This window comes from Phocoena phocoena, chromosome 6 (assembly GCF_963924675.1).
Source record: "Phocoena phocoena chromosome 6, mPhoPho1.1, whole genome shotgun sequence".
NCBI classification, from domain to species: Eukaryota; Metazoa; Chordata; class Mammalia; order Artiodactyla; family Phocoenidae; genus Phocoena; species Phocoena phocoena.
Window position 1 is genome coordinate 105,598,277 of NC_089224.1, and position 14,138 is coordinate 105,612,414.

At 42.0% G+C, this 14,138-nt stretch overlaps 1 protein-coding gene across 3 annotated transcripts in view; it reads right to left on the bottom strand.

Annotated features, from left to right (window-relative positions):
* Positions 1–14,138, bottom strand: part of MAPKAP1 (MAPK associated protein 1) — a 229,787-nt gene that overhangs the window by 49,942 nt on the left and 165,707 nt on the right. For 2 of the 3 annotated variants that reach the window (XM_065878524.1, XM_065878526.1), the window contains one exon: positions 9,063–9,170. The exons of the other annotated variant lie outside the window; for it this stretch is intronic. In XM_065878524.1, the coding sequence (XP_065734596.1) occupies positions 9,063–9,170 (108 nt within the window). The remainder of the gene's footprint in view (positions 1–9,062; positions 9,171–14,138) is intronic. 3 annotated transcript variants of the gene reach the window in all.

Genomic DNA, 14,138 nt, shown 5'->3' on the forward strand with positions numbered 1-14,138 from the left:
TTACAGCTCTGTGTCTGTATTACATACCTGAAAACAAACACAAAAACAAACAGAAAGCCTGTACACACATTGTTAGAGTGACAGGCTTGTTTGCCACATGATCAGATCAAGGCTAATTACAACTAATATTGTTTAAGAAGCATTTTCATATACTTCATGATTTCACTGGAACTGAGGGAGATACTTACAGGTACATACGTGACTGTCTTTCAGACAAACGAGCACTGATGATTAAATCAAAGCTCAGATGAACTCACTGTACGCCTCTGGCAGATGTCTTATGTTCATAGACACAAACCACATGGAACATCAGACTTCATTTTATGGTTCAGTGAGTCTCACGCCAAGTCTGAAAGGGCTAATCTAGGTATAAGTTAAAGCAACTTCCGTCTTCCATCTCCAAAAAGATCTACGCCAAGTCTAGAACTCAACTGGAAGTTCGAGGGCCTTTGCCACATCCTTACCTCATAGGTACACTCTCTGTAGCAATGACGACCCTGTTGACCATTCCTCCCAAGTCCGCAAACAGTCACCCAGCACCAATCGTGTGCCAGAGCTGTGCTAGTGCTTCAGGAACACAGGAGGATGGCAGCAAGTGTTTACATTTGGCTGGTGCAAAGAGTCTGTGAAGGGGAATAGTAGAAAATAAAATGGTGGGGGGTGGAGGGGGAGAAGTCTTCAGAGATAGGCACTGACCATCTCAGGAGTTGGCATACAGTAAAATACTGCTGTGCAAACAGCTGAATGAAGAGTAAACAAACTACCTTCTGCCCCATTCTATCTTGCAGCCTTATTGCTACTCCCCACATAGAACAATGCCTTTTTCAGCTAAACTGGATTTTGTTCAGATTATACCATCTGGCCAGAATGTCCTTTCCACTCTTTAAAATTAATACACTTCAAGGTCTAGTCCAAATGAAATCTTTCCTGATCCCTTTCCTGAAACCCTGTCTCCCTTTGTTGAAGGCTCTCATGATAAGTCTCTTACACAATAAGCATCTGTACTCCCCTTCCGGACCATGGGCTCCTTGGAGGCAAGAACATTCCATCCTACAGAGCACACAGTAGATGTTCAATAAATGCTGTTGGCAGCCTGAATGAGGTTGATGCCACACAGGTTAGCCATAACAGTACCTGCGTTTGTACACCATCCCTTGTATTTACCTTGGTTATAAGAACCTAACACACCATTCCTAGTTTTCCATTCAGATGCCCTACCAGACGGGGATCCTGCCTCAACAACAACTCCAAGAGCAATTATCATTTACTGAATGCTTACTATATATGCCAGACATTATGCTCAGCACTTTAAATATATTATCTCATTTAAATTTCTCGCTGCTCTTTTAAGTTGGATAATATTATCTTCTTTCTACAGGTGAGAAAAATAAGGCTCAGAATGTCATCCTGCTAGTATAGCCATACAACTAATACAAGCTGGAGTTAGGAAAGGAACCCAGGTCTAATTCCAGAACTGTGCCCTTAACCACCACATAACCCCTTGGGTAAAATGCTCCTTGGATGGGCTGGGAATGTACAAATCCATGGGCCATAGCAGTATCTAAGGAGAACACAATCACACCTGCCTTTGCCAGAACAAACAATCAGGGATAAAACCTAACTCCCTCTACTCCTTCTGTAAGACTCAAAGCTAGATGTGTGAGTGAGTCATGGAGGAAAAACTCTCCTTTAGCTTTCTACATCCATCACTTTTTTTTTTTTCCAAAGGCCGCTTAAATCCCCAAAGACTCATAAGCCCCAAACTTCTCTTCTATTAAACACTTCCCTTTGGCTACTAGTCATTTTTGCTGGTCTCTATAAAATAATCCATAGGTGATATACTATAATGTACACACGCGCACTTGCTTGCCCCTCTGCGGTAATCTCTTCAAAGCCGTCAGGGTTGTACTGTAGGATACACCCTTCACTGAATTTGCCATGCTACAACCAGGGTAGGGATCCTTGCTGTCAGTGCCTAATTGATTAAACTCTTGGAGTCAGAGCCTTTCCACAGGGAGATTTCAGACCCTCAATAAATCAGGATAATCTTGTTTTATGAGGTGATCAGAAAGAAACGATTTCTGGTTTGTAGAATTTCTAAAGAGAGCGGATCATGGAGGTGGGAAGGTGGGGGTGGGGGAGGTGTCGGCTCTGCATTCAAGCTCCTGCCTGTCCCCCAGTCTCATCTTCCAGCACTCTCTCCCTTGCTCATTTCACTCCACTCCATTCATTCATTCCCAAATATACCTAGCTCTTTCTCAAGACCTTTGGACAAGTAGTCCCTTGGCCTGGAACATTCCTCTTACTCATTAGCAGAATAACTCCTTCCTCAAGGAAGCTTTCTTCTCCCATTCTCACCAGCTCCAGGCCCCTGCTATATACTCTTTTATAGCCTTCACAGCGCTCATCACTACTGTGAGCTCCGTGATGCAGGGGCTGTGTATCCTCTACTGCGCCAGCACAGCGACTGGCCCAGAGGAGGGGCCGTCAATATTTGGGGGATGGATGAACAAATGCGTGTGTAGGGTGAAGCCTGTACAGGATGAAGCACGACTATTCAAGCGTCTGAACCACTGGCTCATTACAGGTTTGCCTGGAAGTTAGGTTGATGTCAGAATTCCCATCACTTCCTTTTCCTCCATTGTGTCTTTGCCCCTGTTCAAAACACAGGAAAAGTAATGGAGTCTTCTTAAGAGCCTGGGCATTTTGGACAATTTACATGACAAAATATCTAAGAACTGCAACATCTGATCAACACCGAGGCATCTCTCTCTCTGACTCCAGAGTCAGAGAATGAGGGCACACATGCTGGAAGAACCCCTCTTCCCATCAGGGGAGTCACTGCAGAAATGTCACCCGATGCATTACCAAACCATTAGTCAGGGGCTACAGGGCGGATTCTAGGTCCAGGAGCCTACCAGAGGGATGCAAATCCCTGTGCCCCCACTTAGAGCCCATACAGGGTTTGTGGCTCGTCAAACATGTTTCCTTACTGCTCTAATGTACCAGTGTATCGCTTAATGAAAGTTCTTAATTGTAATTCAATTAATTATATACACAGAGTCCCCAATTACATTTTCCAATCAGACACTGGCTGTGGTACAGGTCTAAATGCACTTAACCAATTTTAATATATTAAGACCAATTTCCCTTGAATACTAATTACTACCTAATGATAAAATGAAAAGGGGGGAACTTTCAAGAAAGGGGGAGAGTGAAAAATGCAATTCATGTGGAATTTCTCAGCCCACATAGCACAATGCACTCACTACTGAAGAAGTAGGTGTGGACAGGGCACAAATTTGCTTCCAGTTCAGATCAGCACTGTTTTTTGTCCTAGGTATCACCTACCCTTGGTGCAGGCTGTTGCCCAAAGGGACCTGTGGGAAGTCTAAGCATCTAGAGGGAAAAGGCCAACACACACAAGCGCAGACTAGCTGTGGGGTCTGCGCACAGGCACTCGCTTTGTGTCTTGGGCACACAAAGCCTGAGAATGGCCAGCTCTTGCGTGAGGCATTGCACTTTGCCACGTGCATTTAAGGCACACGATCTCAACTTAATCCTCATAACAGCCGTACAGGGTAGGGATTCCTTCCTACAGGGTAGCCCTACAGATGGGGAAATGAAGCTCAGAGAAGGACTTGCCTAAGGTCACGCTGTGGCTTCAAACATCCTGCCTTTCCCCTACAACACACTGCCAACCAGCCCGCATCAACCAGACAGCAAGAGGCAGAGACACATTGGTATTCTGGCATCGGGGATAATGTTTCTGTTCCATTTAAATTCTGTTAGCGTGCAGCAAGCAGGGAGCTATTATCCAATATCTACTTGAAAAAACTCTCACCCATACAGAAAATTCCTTACAGTGAACACATTTCCCCCCACCAGAGCCAGACACGTAACTGGCTTTCAGCAGTAATTCAACCTAAAATATGTACCATGAACATCACAAGTCATTTCCATTTGTAAACAGAGTTTATTTGCAGGATCACATTTTTTTTGCTTTTGAAGACTGCTGTTGTGGTACAATAAAAGAGGCTTAAAGCCCTGGTACTTAAGTCACATGATAGAAATTCGAGAGATTAGTAATTTGTAGCTGAAGAAGGCAAACCCTCCAGAAGCCAAGTAGAACCACTAGGGAGTCTCCAGGGTTGGCAAAAAGAGCACATGCAGGAGGAGGGACTGGCCCACTAAGAATAAGCACCATGAAGAGGAGATGGAAATGCACCAGGAGAAGCAGTCATTCACTGCCTACAGTTGCTTTTTTATTTAGTAAATTGGAGGGGGGGTGGGGTGGGGGGAGGGGGGAATCCCAAGTACCACCACGAAGAAACCCTTATACCTGAAGACGCTCGCCCAAAGCCCAAGTTCCTTTTAAACGGTATCACACACTTGCCCCTCGGTGCCCTAGTGAGCTGCCTGGTGATGCCAGGGACTCAGGAGGCTCCCTCCCTCCCAGGGAATGAACCACACCTGGCCACAGGCACTGGGATGTAGGGGGAACTCAGACCCAGGCCCTGCCCTTGGTGGATGGGGGTGTGTGGTCACAGTCCAGTGTGGGAGTGGGCGAATCCATTCAGTAGAATCAGTGATCAGAGAGGGGTAAGGAGAGGGACTCTACCAGAGCCCAGGGAATGGCAGCCAGGTGGTCTGGGGAGGCTTCTAGGAGGAGCGGCCTCTTCTCCTGGGTCTTCAAGGAGAAACTAAAGGAGGCGAAAGAGGTCACAAACTGGGACCCAGAGATATGCTCCCCTGCCACAGTCCAGCTGTTTGGGTGACTGCCCACCTCGAGTTGAAGCTCTTCCTTAGTATAGCCTTAAATTAAGGAAACTTCATGAAGGTACTGAAATAATGGAAGCTCTCCTTGAAAAGGAAAGGAGATCAAAGGAGATTAAACTGATGTTTAACGAACTGAATCCCCTTTCTATAGCAACTTCTATTTAGGAAACAAAATAATTAGATTCAGCTCTTTCACTAAACTTAATGGACAGAAGACACATTCTTCTAGGCCCCCTAATTATTATTCACGGGATGATGAGCAAATCACCACCTTAAAGGCTCAGTTTCTTCTTCTATAAAATAAAGATGATGACCACTCTAGCCTAATAACAACAGCACCTCTATCTCATTTAATCCTCACAACAACCTTGTGAAATAGATTCAACCATTTCCATTTACACAGGAAACTGAGGCTCAGATAGGTGACATGATTTGTCCTACGTCAGAGGCTGCAGTGTCTACCCAAGGTCTGCCTCATTCTAAAGACTGTGCTTTAAGCACTATGCTGAACTACTATGTAGAACACTTGTGACTGATAAAACAGGGAAGACACAGCGTCTGACACTTTGTGGCACTCCATAAAGCGGGTTCAATTTCAGGTCTATTTTAGCTCTGATGATGGGAAATTCCCAAGTTTCTCTCTGAAAGCTATGGAATCGATAGGTTGGTTCATGCTGCATCTTTCTTTTAAGGCTCTGGATGGGCTACCCACATATGATCAGTGGGTAAAGGAAAAGGTCACTGGCAACATTTGGCAGAAAACGAAATTGAGGTTCAATCTGGTGCCAGGATTTATATAGACACTTGGATAAGAATGGAAGTCTTATAATGTTACATCCTCTCCATAATGTACTCAGGCTTACTTCTGGTCTGCTTCCAACTTCTAGCAGACAGTTGGCTAAAGGATGTAGGAGATTATCAGACTAGAGTCCAAACTGGAAAGCCCAAGGACTTTGGCTTGTCGTTTTCTTACTTAGGCCAAGATCCAAGCACAAATGCTACCTCTCAGTCCCTAGGCAGGAACTCTTATCATATTAGCTTCATTCGCAAGCTTCTCTCTCATAGTGTACAAAGACAACTGTCATCACCCTTCTTAGGACTGAAAATTTAGGTTGTTTCATCAACAATCTCAGGGTGGGCTTCAGGGTCAGACAGCTGACTTAGAATTCTGGTCCTATCACTTACTGATTAGCTAACTCTGGGCAAATCACAACCTCTCCCCACAATTAGAATAGTATCTTGTAAGATGGTTGTGAAAATGACACAAGAGAGCAAAATGTCTAGCGTGATGCCTTAAAACAGAAGGCCTGAATAATTAAAAAAACATCCTTTGATGCGGTTGGTATAAAAAGCCATGCCCTGTCCCCCTGTGGAAAAAAAACTGAAGGGCTTATATCTACTCTTATGGCAGTCTTCTCGATCAAATGTTTTTACTTATAGGTACACCTCTTCTGGGACAGCAAAGCACATTTGCTGGAAAGTATCCTGCCTCTAAGTTCTCTGGTCCTGTGACACAGGCTTATACATCTGCTCTGGCCCCCACGCTCCTTTCCCCTCCATTCTGCATCACTCCCTTCCCCAACACACACCTCCTGGTGGGTCCTGACAGTTCTATGATTCCAGACCTCCACATCCATGCCTCATCTGCTCTGTGAGCCACAGAATGCTGCTCTTCTGTTATTTATTAATTACAGTTAATATTTATTGAGTGTTTATTATGTGCCAGGCACTCTTCTAAGAGCCTTATGAATCCTCCTATCAGCCTTATGAAAGTAAATTAACTACCTAAGAGAGGTTAAGTAAATTGTCCAAGGTCACACAGCCAGTAAGTGGCAGGGCCAAAATGTGAACTGAGGCAGTCTGGCTTGATTGCATATTCTCTTAAACACTGCATAACAGATGCTCATAATTTAGTTCACTTCTAAAATGGCTTTAAGGATAGTAAGCCTGTGCTGATCAAATATAGCAACAGAGGTGAAGAAATTTCTGTTTTTGAAATATTTTTCTTTGTCTCAATCTAACTTCTTAATAGGTAGCTACTGGGGAACAATATGGGTTCTTGATTGAAATTTCTATTTACAAAAATTTAAAAAATCTTTTCTATAAAAAGAATAAATTGTTTTTATAATTTACTTCCACTTTACAAAGCCTAGTTTCAACAGTCTATTGATTCCAAACCATGGACTGCCTGGCACACTCTGTAAATGCTGGTACGGTCTTCTTTCACTAACAAAGTGATTTTGACTCAAAGGCAAGCACTGAAAGTATCTTGCAAATCCTTTAAGATGGGGATGCTGAGGCTGACAGAGGTCGTACAACTTAATTAAGACTATGCTCGTACTTAGAAGTGGAGTGACAACAAGAGCTCAGATTTCGAATCTTTATCCACCAATCCTCATAGCTTCTCTTTCCTAGTATAAGAACCTTATCTTAAAAGAAAAAAAAATGAAACTAAACAAACCTAGGACACATCTAATTTGGAATCACAGTATACTGTGAAATACTATGCAGCAGTTAAAAAAGAAAGAGGTAAATCTATATACGGAATAATATATGGATTGATGTAGAATATGGAGTACTCTCTATGTGACATATTGTTACAATGATAAAAGAAAAATATAGAACACTGATGACAGTTTGCTACCATTTTGTTTTTAAAAGGAGGGAAGGGCTTCCCTGGTGGCGCAGTGGTTAAGAATCCGCCTGCCAATGCAGGGGACAAGGGTTCAAGCCCTGGTCTGGGAAGTTCCCACATGCCGTGGAGCAATGAAGCCCGTGCACCACAACTACTGAGCCTGAGCTCTAGAGCCCGCGAGCCACAACTACGGAAGCCCACGTGCCTAGAGCCCATGCTCTGCGACAAGAGAAGCCAACGCATTGAGAAGCCCAGGCACTGCAACGAAGAGTAGCCCCCACTCGCCGCAACTAGAGGAAGCACACATGCAGCAAGGAAGACCCAACGCAGCCAAAAATAAATAAATAAAATAATTAAATAAAAGGAGGGAAATACGTGTGTGTATATATATGTTTTTGTGTGGGTACATTCATATACCTATACAGAATATGCTTGCATGTGCTTAGATGATCCCTGGAAAGACACCAAAATCACTGGGAACAACTGTTGTCTCCAGGAGAGGAATTAGGGGAGAGATGAGAGGCTAAAAGTTTTCACTTTAGATACTTTGTTATCTGAAATTTTTTTGCATGTGTAAGTCTTATATATCCAAAATATATACCAAGATCCTAACAAATAACATTTTATCTTATTCGTATAACATGGAGTCAACATGAAACATTTTGAAACAGAATCCACTAGAGTTACTATACGCAGGACAAGGCCTGTAGTGGGTGATGAGTGAACATTTGCTAAATTAATGAATGTCAACGTGGTATGGGATACCCTCAAAGACTTGACAATCTAGTGTGAGAGACAGACATCAATCAATCATTGGGAAAAATAAATAATTATAAACAGAAATACATGCAACGAAAAAAAAGTAGTATGCTCTATGATGGAATATAACAGGGGACCCAAATGAGGAACGGGTCAGGTTTAGGCAATGAGGGGACAGGGAGATCACAGGTGGCCTCTATCGAGGTGACATTTAAACTGAGAAGAAGGATAAAAAAGTTAACCAGAGTAGGGGAAAGTGTTCCACACAGAAGACACTGCCTGCGTAAAAGCCCTGAAGCAGGAATGATGGAGAGTCGGCTGTTGTGATCACAGTTTTCACATGTCACTCACCCCTTGAGTCAATAGGAGTGTAGAGGAGAGGAATGGCTAAAATTCATAAGTCTGAAACTCTAAAGAGTGAATGAAAGAAATTAACTGAGCTTTTAAAGAAGCTTTCTGCATAGCACTAGGAACTACTACATTGCCTCCGGCCAAGAGTATGAAAATGGCCAGAATTTTCTAAAACCTGATGACTGAACAGTGATACTGACAGGGCCAGTTGCTTTATATACAATATAGCCTTTGCCACAGAAAAGGCCTCATATTTCTAAACTGTTTCCAGGACTGTTCCTAATTTAGGACGATACAGTTTAACAGATAAATATTAATCACAGAGGGCTAAACAGGATGCAGACCATTTCCCAAAAAGCATGAAATCAATCATTTCACTCTGGGATACAATTCTGGCATGAAGGCTGATGTCTGCCTTGGAAAACAAAGTCACCTCAAATCAGCCTATGGAGGCCAGACCAGTGAGTATTCCCAAACACAGGACTTTTAAGCATGTTGCAACGGACAAAGCAGGCATGGAGCGAGGAGGCCAACGTACTGTTCTCGCGGACCAGACAGAACTCCCAGGCGCTCTGGCTCTCCAAAGTGCTCTCCAGGTCCACAGCGACATTGGGCTCGCTCTGCTTCTCCAGGCGGTACTGAGGGCCTGGAAGATCAAAGGGGCAGGAGGAGGGGAGGCAGTCTGAAACAGTGAATTTAACATTGGAAAAACACCACACCCCAGTGAAAAGCTGATAAAGCATTAGGAAAACACTGAAGTCTGTTTGGGGTCTCCCAATCCAAGAGGGAAGAGTTTGAGTTTTTTTTCCACATGGCTTCACACACTTGTCTGTTCTATTATCAGGTCTATTTTTGCTCAGTTCTCCCCAAAACAGGATGAGAGATAGAAAGCTTTTGAGTCAGACTGACTTGGAATCACAATGTGGCTATATGAGCAGGTACCCTACCCTCTCTGAATCTCTGTTTCCTAATATGTAATGTGGGAATACTTATACCCTGAAGGATTATTGTGAAGATTAGAGATGCTACAGGAAAAATGCTTACGTAGTAATGTACCTGCCTCATAGGAGGCAGTCCTACAAAATTATTTATTAATAATTATTATATGATAATGAATAATCAATTATAAGCAGGAATAAGGTATGTTTAGAACTCGAATATAATGACAGTCCAAAAATGCCCAAAAAAATCTAAAACGTAGATGGGGTTAAAAAATAAATTCCAGGTTTTTGGGTTATGATGACGGACAAGTGGCTGCTGATTCGTGTTTTTGTTGAAATAGTTATGAAAACACAAGAGGCAGAGGTTCAATAATACTGAAAACCAGGAATATCAGTTACCCTGCATCACAAAGGGATTCTGGCAGATCTTAAAACACTGGGGCATTTTATACATTTATTCATGTATTTCTTTGTAAAGCCAAATGACAATCTTGTTCTTCTCAGATAACACCTAATGGGTCCAATGATCGGATTCAAAAGACTGCTCCTGTTGTTAATGGTTACTGAAAGATTAGAGGTGTAAGAAACTGTCTTATTATTTTGACTATGAAAGGCCTGTTTGGTCAGACAGCAGAGGTGTGAGAGATCTGATGAAGCATCAGAGGCCTTGCAGGGCTCCCAGGTGGAACACTTATTTTTAGATGTGTTCCTCAGCTGTCCTCAACTTGTTGATTATTTACATCCAACACTTCTCCTTCATCAGTCTGAGGCATTTCACTCATCTCAAGTCATTCTCCTCCCCGACATTCTAAGTTCATCCGTAGCATTGTAGAGTTTCAGTTCACTTTCATGGTATATTTGATCCTTCCTCTAATTGGTATTTCATTAGCATTTCTGCCAATTATCAGAGTTCTTACATACATTCAGTCCTTTTTACACTACTTACAGGTTTTAAACCTTCACTAAGTTAACAATGCTCAAGACACATACAACTATTTAAGGAAATACATGCTCAGAAGTCTACACAATTCTTATAAACTCTAATACACTGTATTCAGGTCAAGAAGGTATTGTAGTTCAACATTATACAATTTTTTTTTTTTTTTTGCGGTATGTGGGGCTCTCACTGTTGTGGCCTCTCCCGTTGCGGAGCACAGGCTCCGGACGCGCAGGCTCAGCGGCCATGGCTCAATGTGGGATCTTCCCGGACTGGGGCACGAACCCGTGTCCTCTGCATCGGCAGGCGGACTCTCAACCACTGCGCCACCAGGGAAGCCCCCATAGTTCAATTTTGATTTCAAAAATATTTAAGCAAATAAAGTTATGGAAATACAGATAATTCTTATTCTTCACTACCCATCACCTGTCGGTGCCAACATTTGTCAATTACCAAGCATGCTTGCTGCTCATCACTGGATGCTTTCATATTCACTGGTGGAAATAATCACCGAAAAGTCATGCCCAGCTGAACTTTAAGAAAACATAGCTGGTGAGAGATTCCTATGATCCCTCCCCCAACAGCTCTGCCCGCCCCCCCTCCCTAACACCCACCTTTCACAGCTGTGGGCAGCCCATTAGAGAGAAGAGAACCAACCCTGAACCCAGAGAGCTGCTTTCGAAAACACTGGCCTGTTAATCTCCAACTGTCCCAGCCCTAGATCTCCCAGCAACATAGCATATATATGCACTGATATCCACTCCTATGACTTTACAGTGAAATCTGGGTACAAAGTTTACCTACAATAATTCATTTTTTTATGATGGTCAAAATTTGGGAATAACCCAGATCTAACAACAGGGAAACTGGTTAAACAAAATATTGTGAAATACCATGGGGACATTAAAAGTGATGCTGCAAAAGTATTTGATTTTATCGAACACATTTATAACATGCTACTTTATGAAAATAGCAAATTATAACACAATATGTGTAAGATGATTGTAATTATGAAAAATATATGTAAAGTCATGGCGGGGGGTGGAGTACATACTGGAAGGTTATTTCCAGAATGTGAATAGTAGTTACACTGGATACTGGGATAATGAATGTTTTTATTTTTCCTTAGTGTTTTCCTGTATTTTTCAAATTTCCTATAATTACTTAAATAAAGGCTACCTTTATGATTTTTTTTCCCGTTGGCCGTGCCGTGGCTTAGTTTCCTGACCAGGGATCGAACCAGGGTCCACGGCAGTGAAAGCCTGCGTCGTAACTACTGGACCGCCAGGGAACTCTCTCTTTCTTTTTTTTCACTTTTATAATTTTTAAAATATCGTATATACTTATAAGCCCTCCAATTTCTTACTGTGCCATTTTTCTGAGGATACTGTAATTACCACACCCTGTGGCATCTCCAATGGGTCTTTCATTTGCAATAGTTTAATCAAAACTAGACATCATCTGTTTATGTAGATCAATACTTTCATCTTAAGTAACCCTGTAACCTCTCTAGGCACAGTATATATAGGGTTTTGGGCATCTAGAGCTGTTCGCCTACCTGACAACTGGATGGTAAGCAAGCCACCCCTTTCCTGATTCAGGGAGCCAAGGCCTGGCCACATCAAGGTGTATTTCAGGCTGGTCTCCTTTGTACTCTTTTTCCTTTTGGTCTCTGTAGCTGTCTGGGAGACGTGGACGGGGGAAACCAGAGGAGGCAGGGAGTACTAGGAAGGGCCCCTTATTCCTAAACACAAGTCCCTGCATCACTCTCTAAGCCACAAATGCCACCATTCCATATTCACTTTCTTATTTCTTGGGTTTTGTAGATATTTCTTTTCTTTTTTTGGGGGGGGGACTATAATATTACTTATTTACTTATTTTAATTTTATTTTATATTGGAGTAGAGTTGATTTACATGTTGTGTTAGTTTCAGGTGTACAACAAAGTGATTCAGTTATACATATACATGTGTCTATTCTTTTTCAGATTCTTTTCCCACATAGGTTCTCATAGAGTACTGAGTAGAGTTCCCTGTGCTATACAGTAGATCCTTGTTGATTATCTATTTTATATATGGCAGTGTGTATATGTCAATGTAGATATTTCTACTAAAATAGTTTGTTTCCTAAAAGTAGCTTTAGGACTTTCTCCTTGAAGCCAAGTATTATTAGGCTTCATTATATTCATTATATTATGATGACTCTCAATTACTGCATGACCATTATATGCAAGCATGCTGCATATGTTAGCTTACTGAATCCTCACAGCAACTCTTAGAGGCAGATATTATTATCCTCATTTGACAGATTGAGACCCTGAAGGTTGGCAGGGTGAAGTAACTAGCCTAAGATCACACAAGTAGGAAGCAGGAGGGGAAAATGAAACCCAAGGGTCTTTGGCCCTAAAGCCTATGTATTTTGAAGGTTTCTTCCTTTTACAAACTGTAAATTACAGGCTAATTATAAAAAGCCATAGTTTGTACCATAAGTATATATATTTTTTGTAGATTCATGGATTCACCTGGGTTCTAAATTACTTAACTTGTGGTTTCTATACATTCATTTCTGTGATAAATGATCTGAAATAATTTATTTTAATGAAATCCACACATGCTAAATATCCCATGCTATGGCTGTATCCTGCTTCCTTATGAAGACAGGATCACCTTATCTTTCCATCCATTCAGGAAGACCCTCTCCCTGTCTTTCAGAATATTCCTATGTATGCCCAGTTTTTTAAGTAACAGGTTCCGCATCAACTTCCACTCTCGGGACTCCGTGGTCTTCCATAAAAGCTAAGGAACAACTTGGAAACCCACTTCTGAACTTAGCAAAGGACGGATGGGTCTTAACTTTGGGGAAGGCAGGGTAGTTAAGCTATAGATGAGACTTGAGATCTAGACCCAAACAGAAAACTGCCTATTGCAAATCTCAATTTCTCTCTGCCCAAACGCTGGATAAGATATTTCACAGAGAAAGGCTATTTTGCACGTTTTCCCCTGGAAAGGCCAGATTGATAACTTTAGGTCACACTGTGTAATGAGAGGCAGGGTATATATTAGAAGCAATACAGCCTGATGATTAAGGGCATGCACTTGGAGCCAAATTGCCTCAGTCTAGTTCTGGCTGAGAAACTTAGCTATATGACTTTGGGCCAACTTACTTAACCTCTCTGTTTCATCTATAAAATGGGGCTAATAATAGCACCTAGTTTATAGGCCTGTCTGAGGATTCAATAAGTTAACAGTTGTAAAGCAATTAGAACATTAATAGTGTTATTTAAGTGTCATCATCATCATCACCATCAGCCATATCATCAGACTTTTATAAGAGATCATAACAGAACAGGGCCTACTATGTGCCAGGTACTACGTTAGGCCTTTTATAAAGATCGTCTCATTTACTCTTCGTCATCTTAGGATGTAAAGAGTATGAATCCCATTTCACAGAGGAAGAAACCATGACTAAAAGAGGCTAAATAACTTGCTCAATGTCCCACAGGAAGTGGTGGAGCTAGGATTCATGCCTAGGACTGCCCAGGCCTACAGTCTACATATTAAATACCACAGTGGCTCACTCGTAAGTTCTTAATATATGTCTGTTGATGACAATCAAGATTATGACAGCCCAGACCTACTATATATCAGACAATAGTTTCTAGCAAATGCTAATTTAATTTTCAGGCAGCTGACACAGGAGGAGAGCAAAGCAGCAGCCAAAAGCCATTTTATAGAGA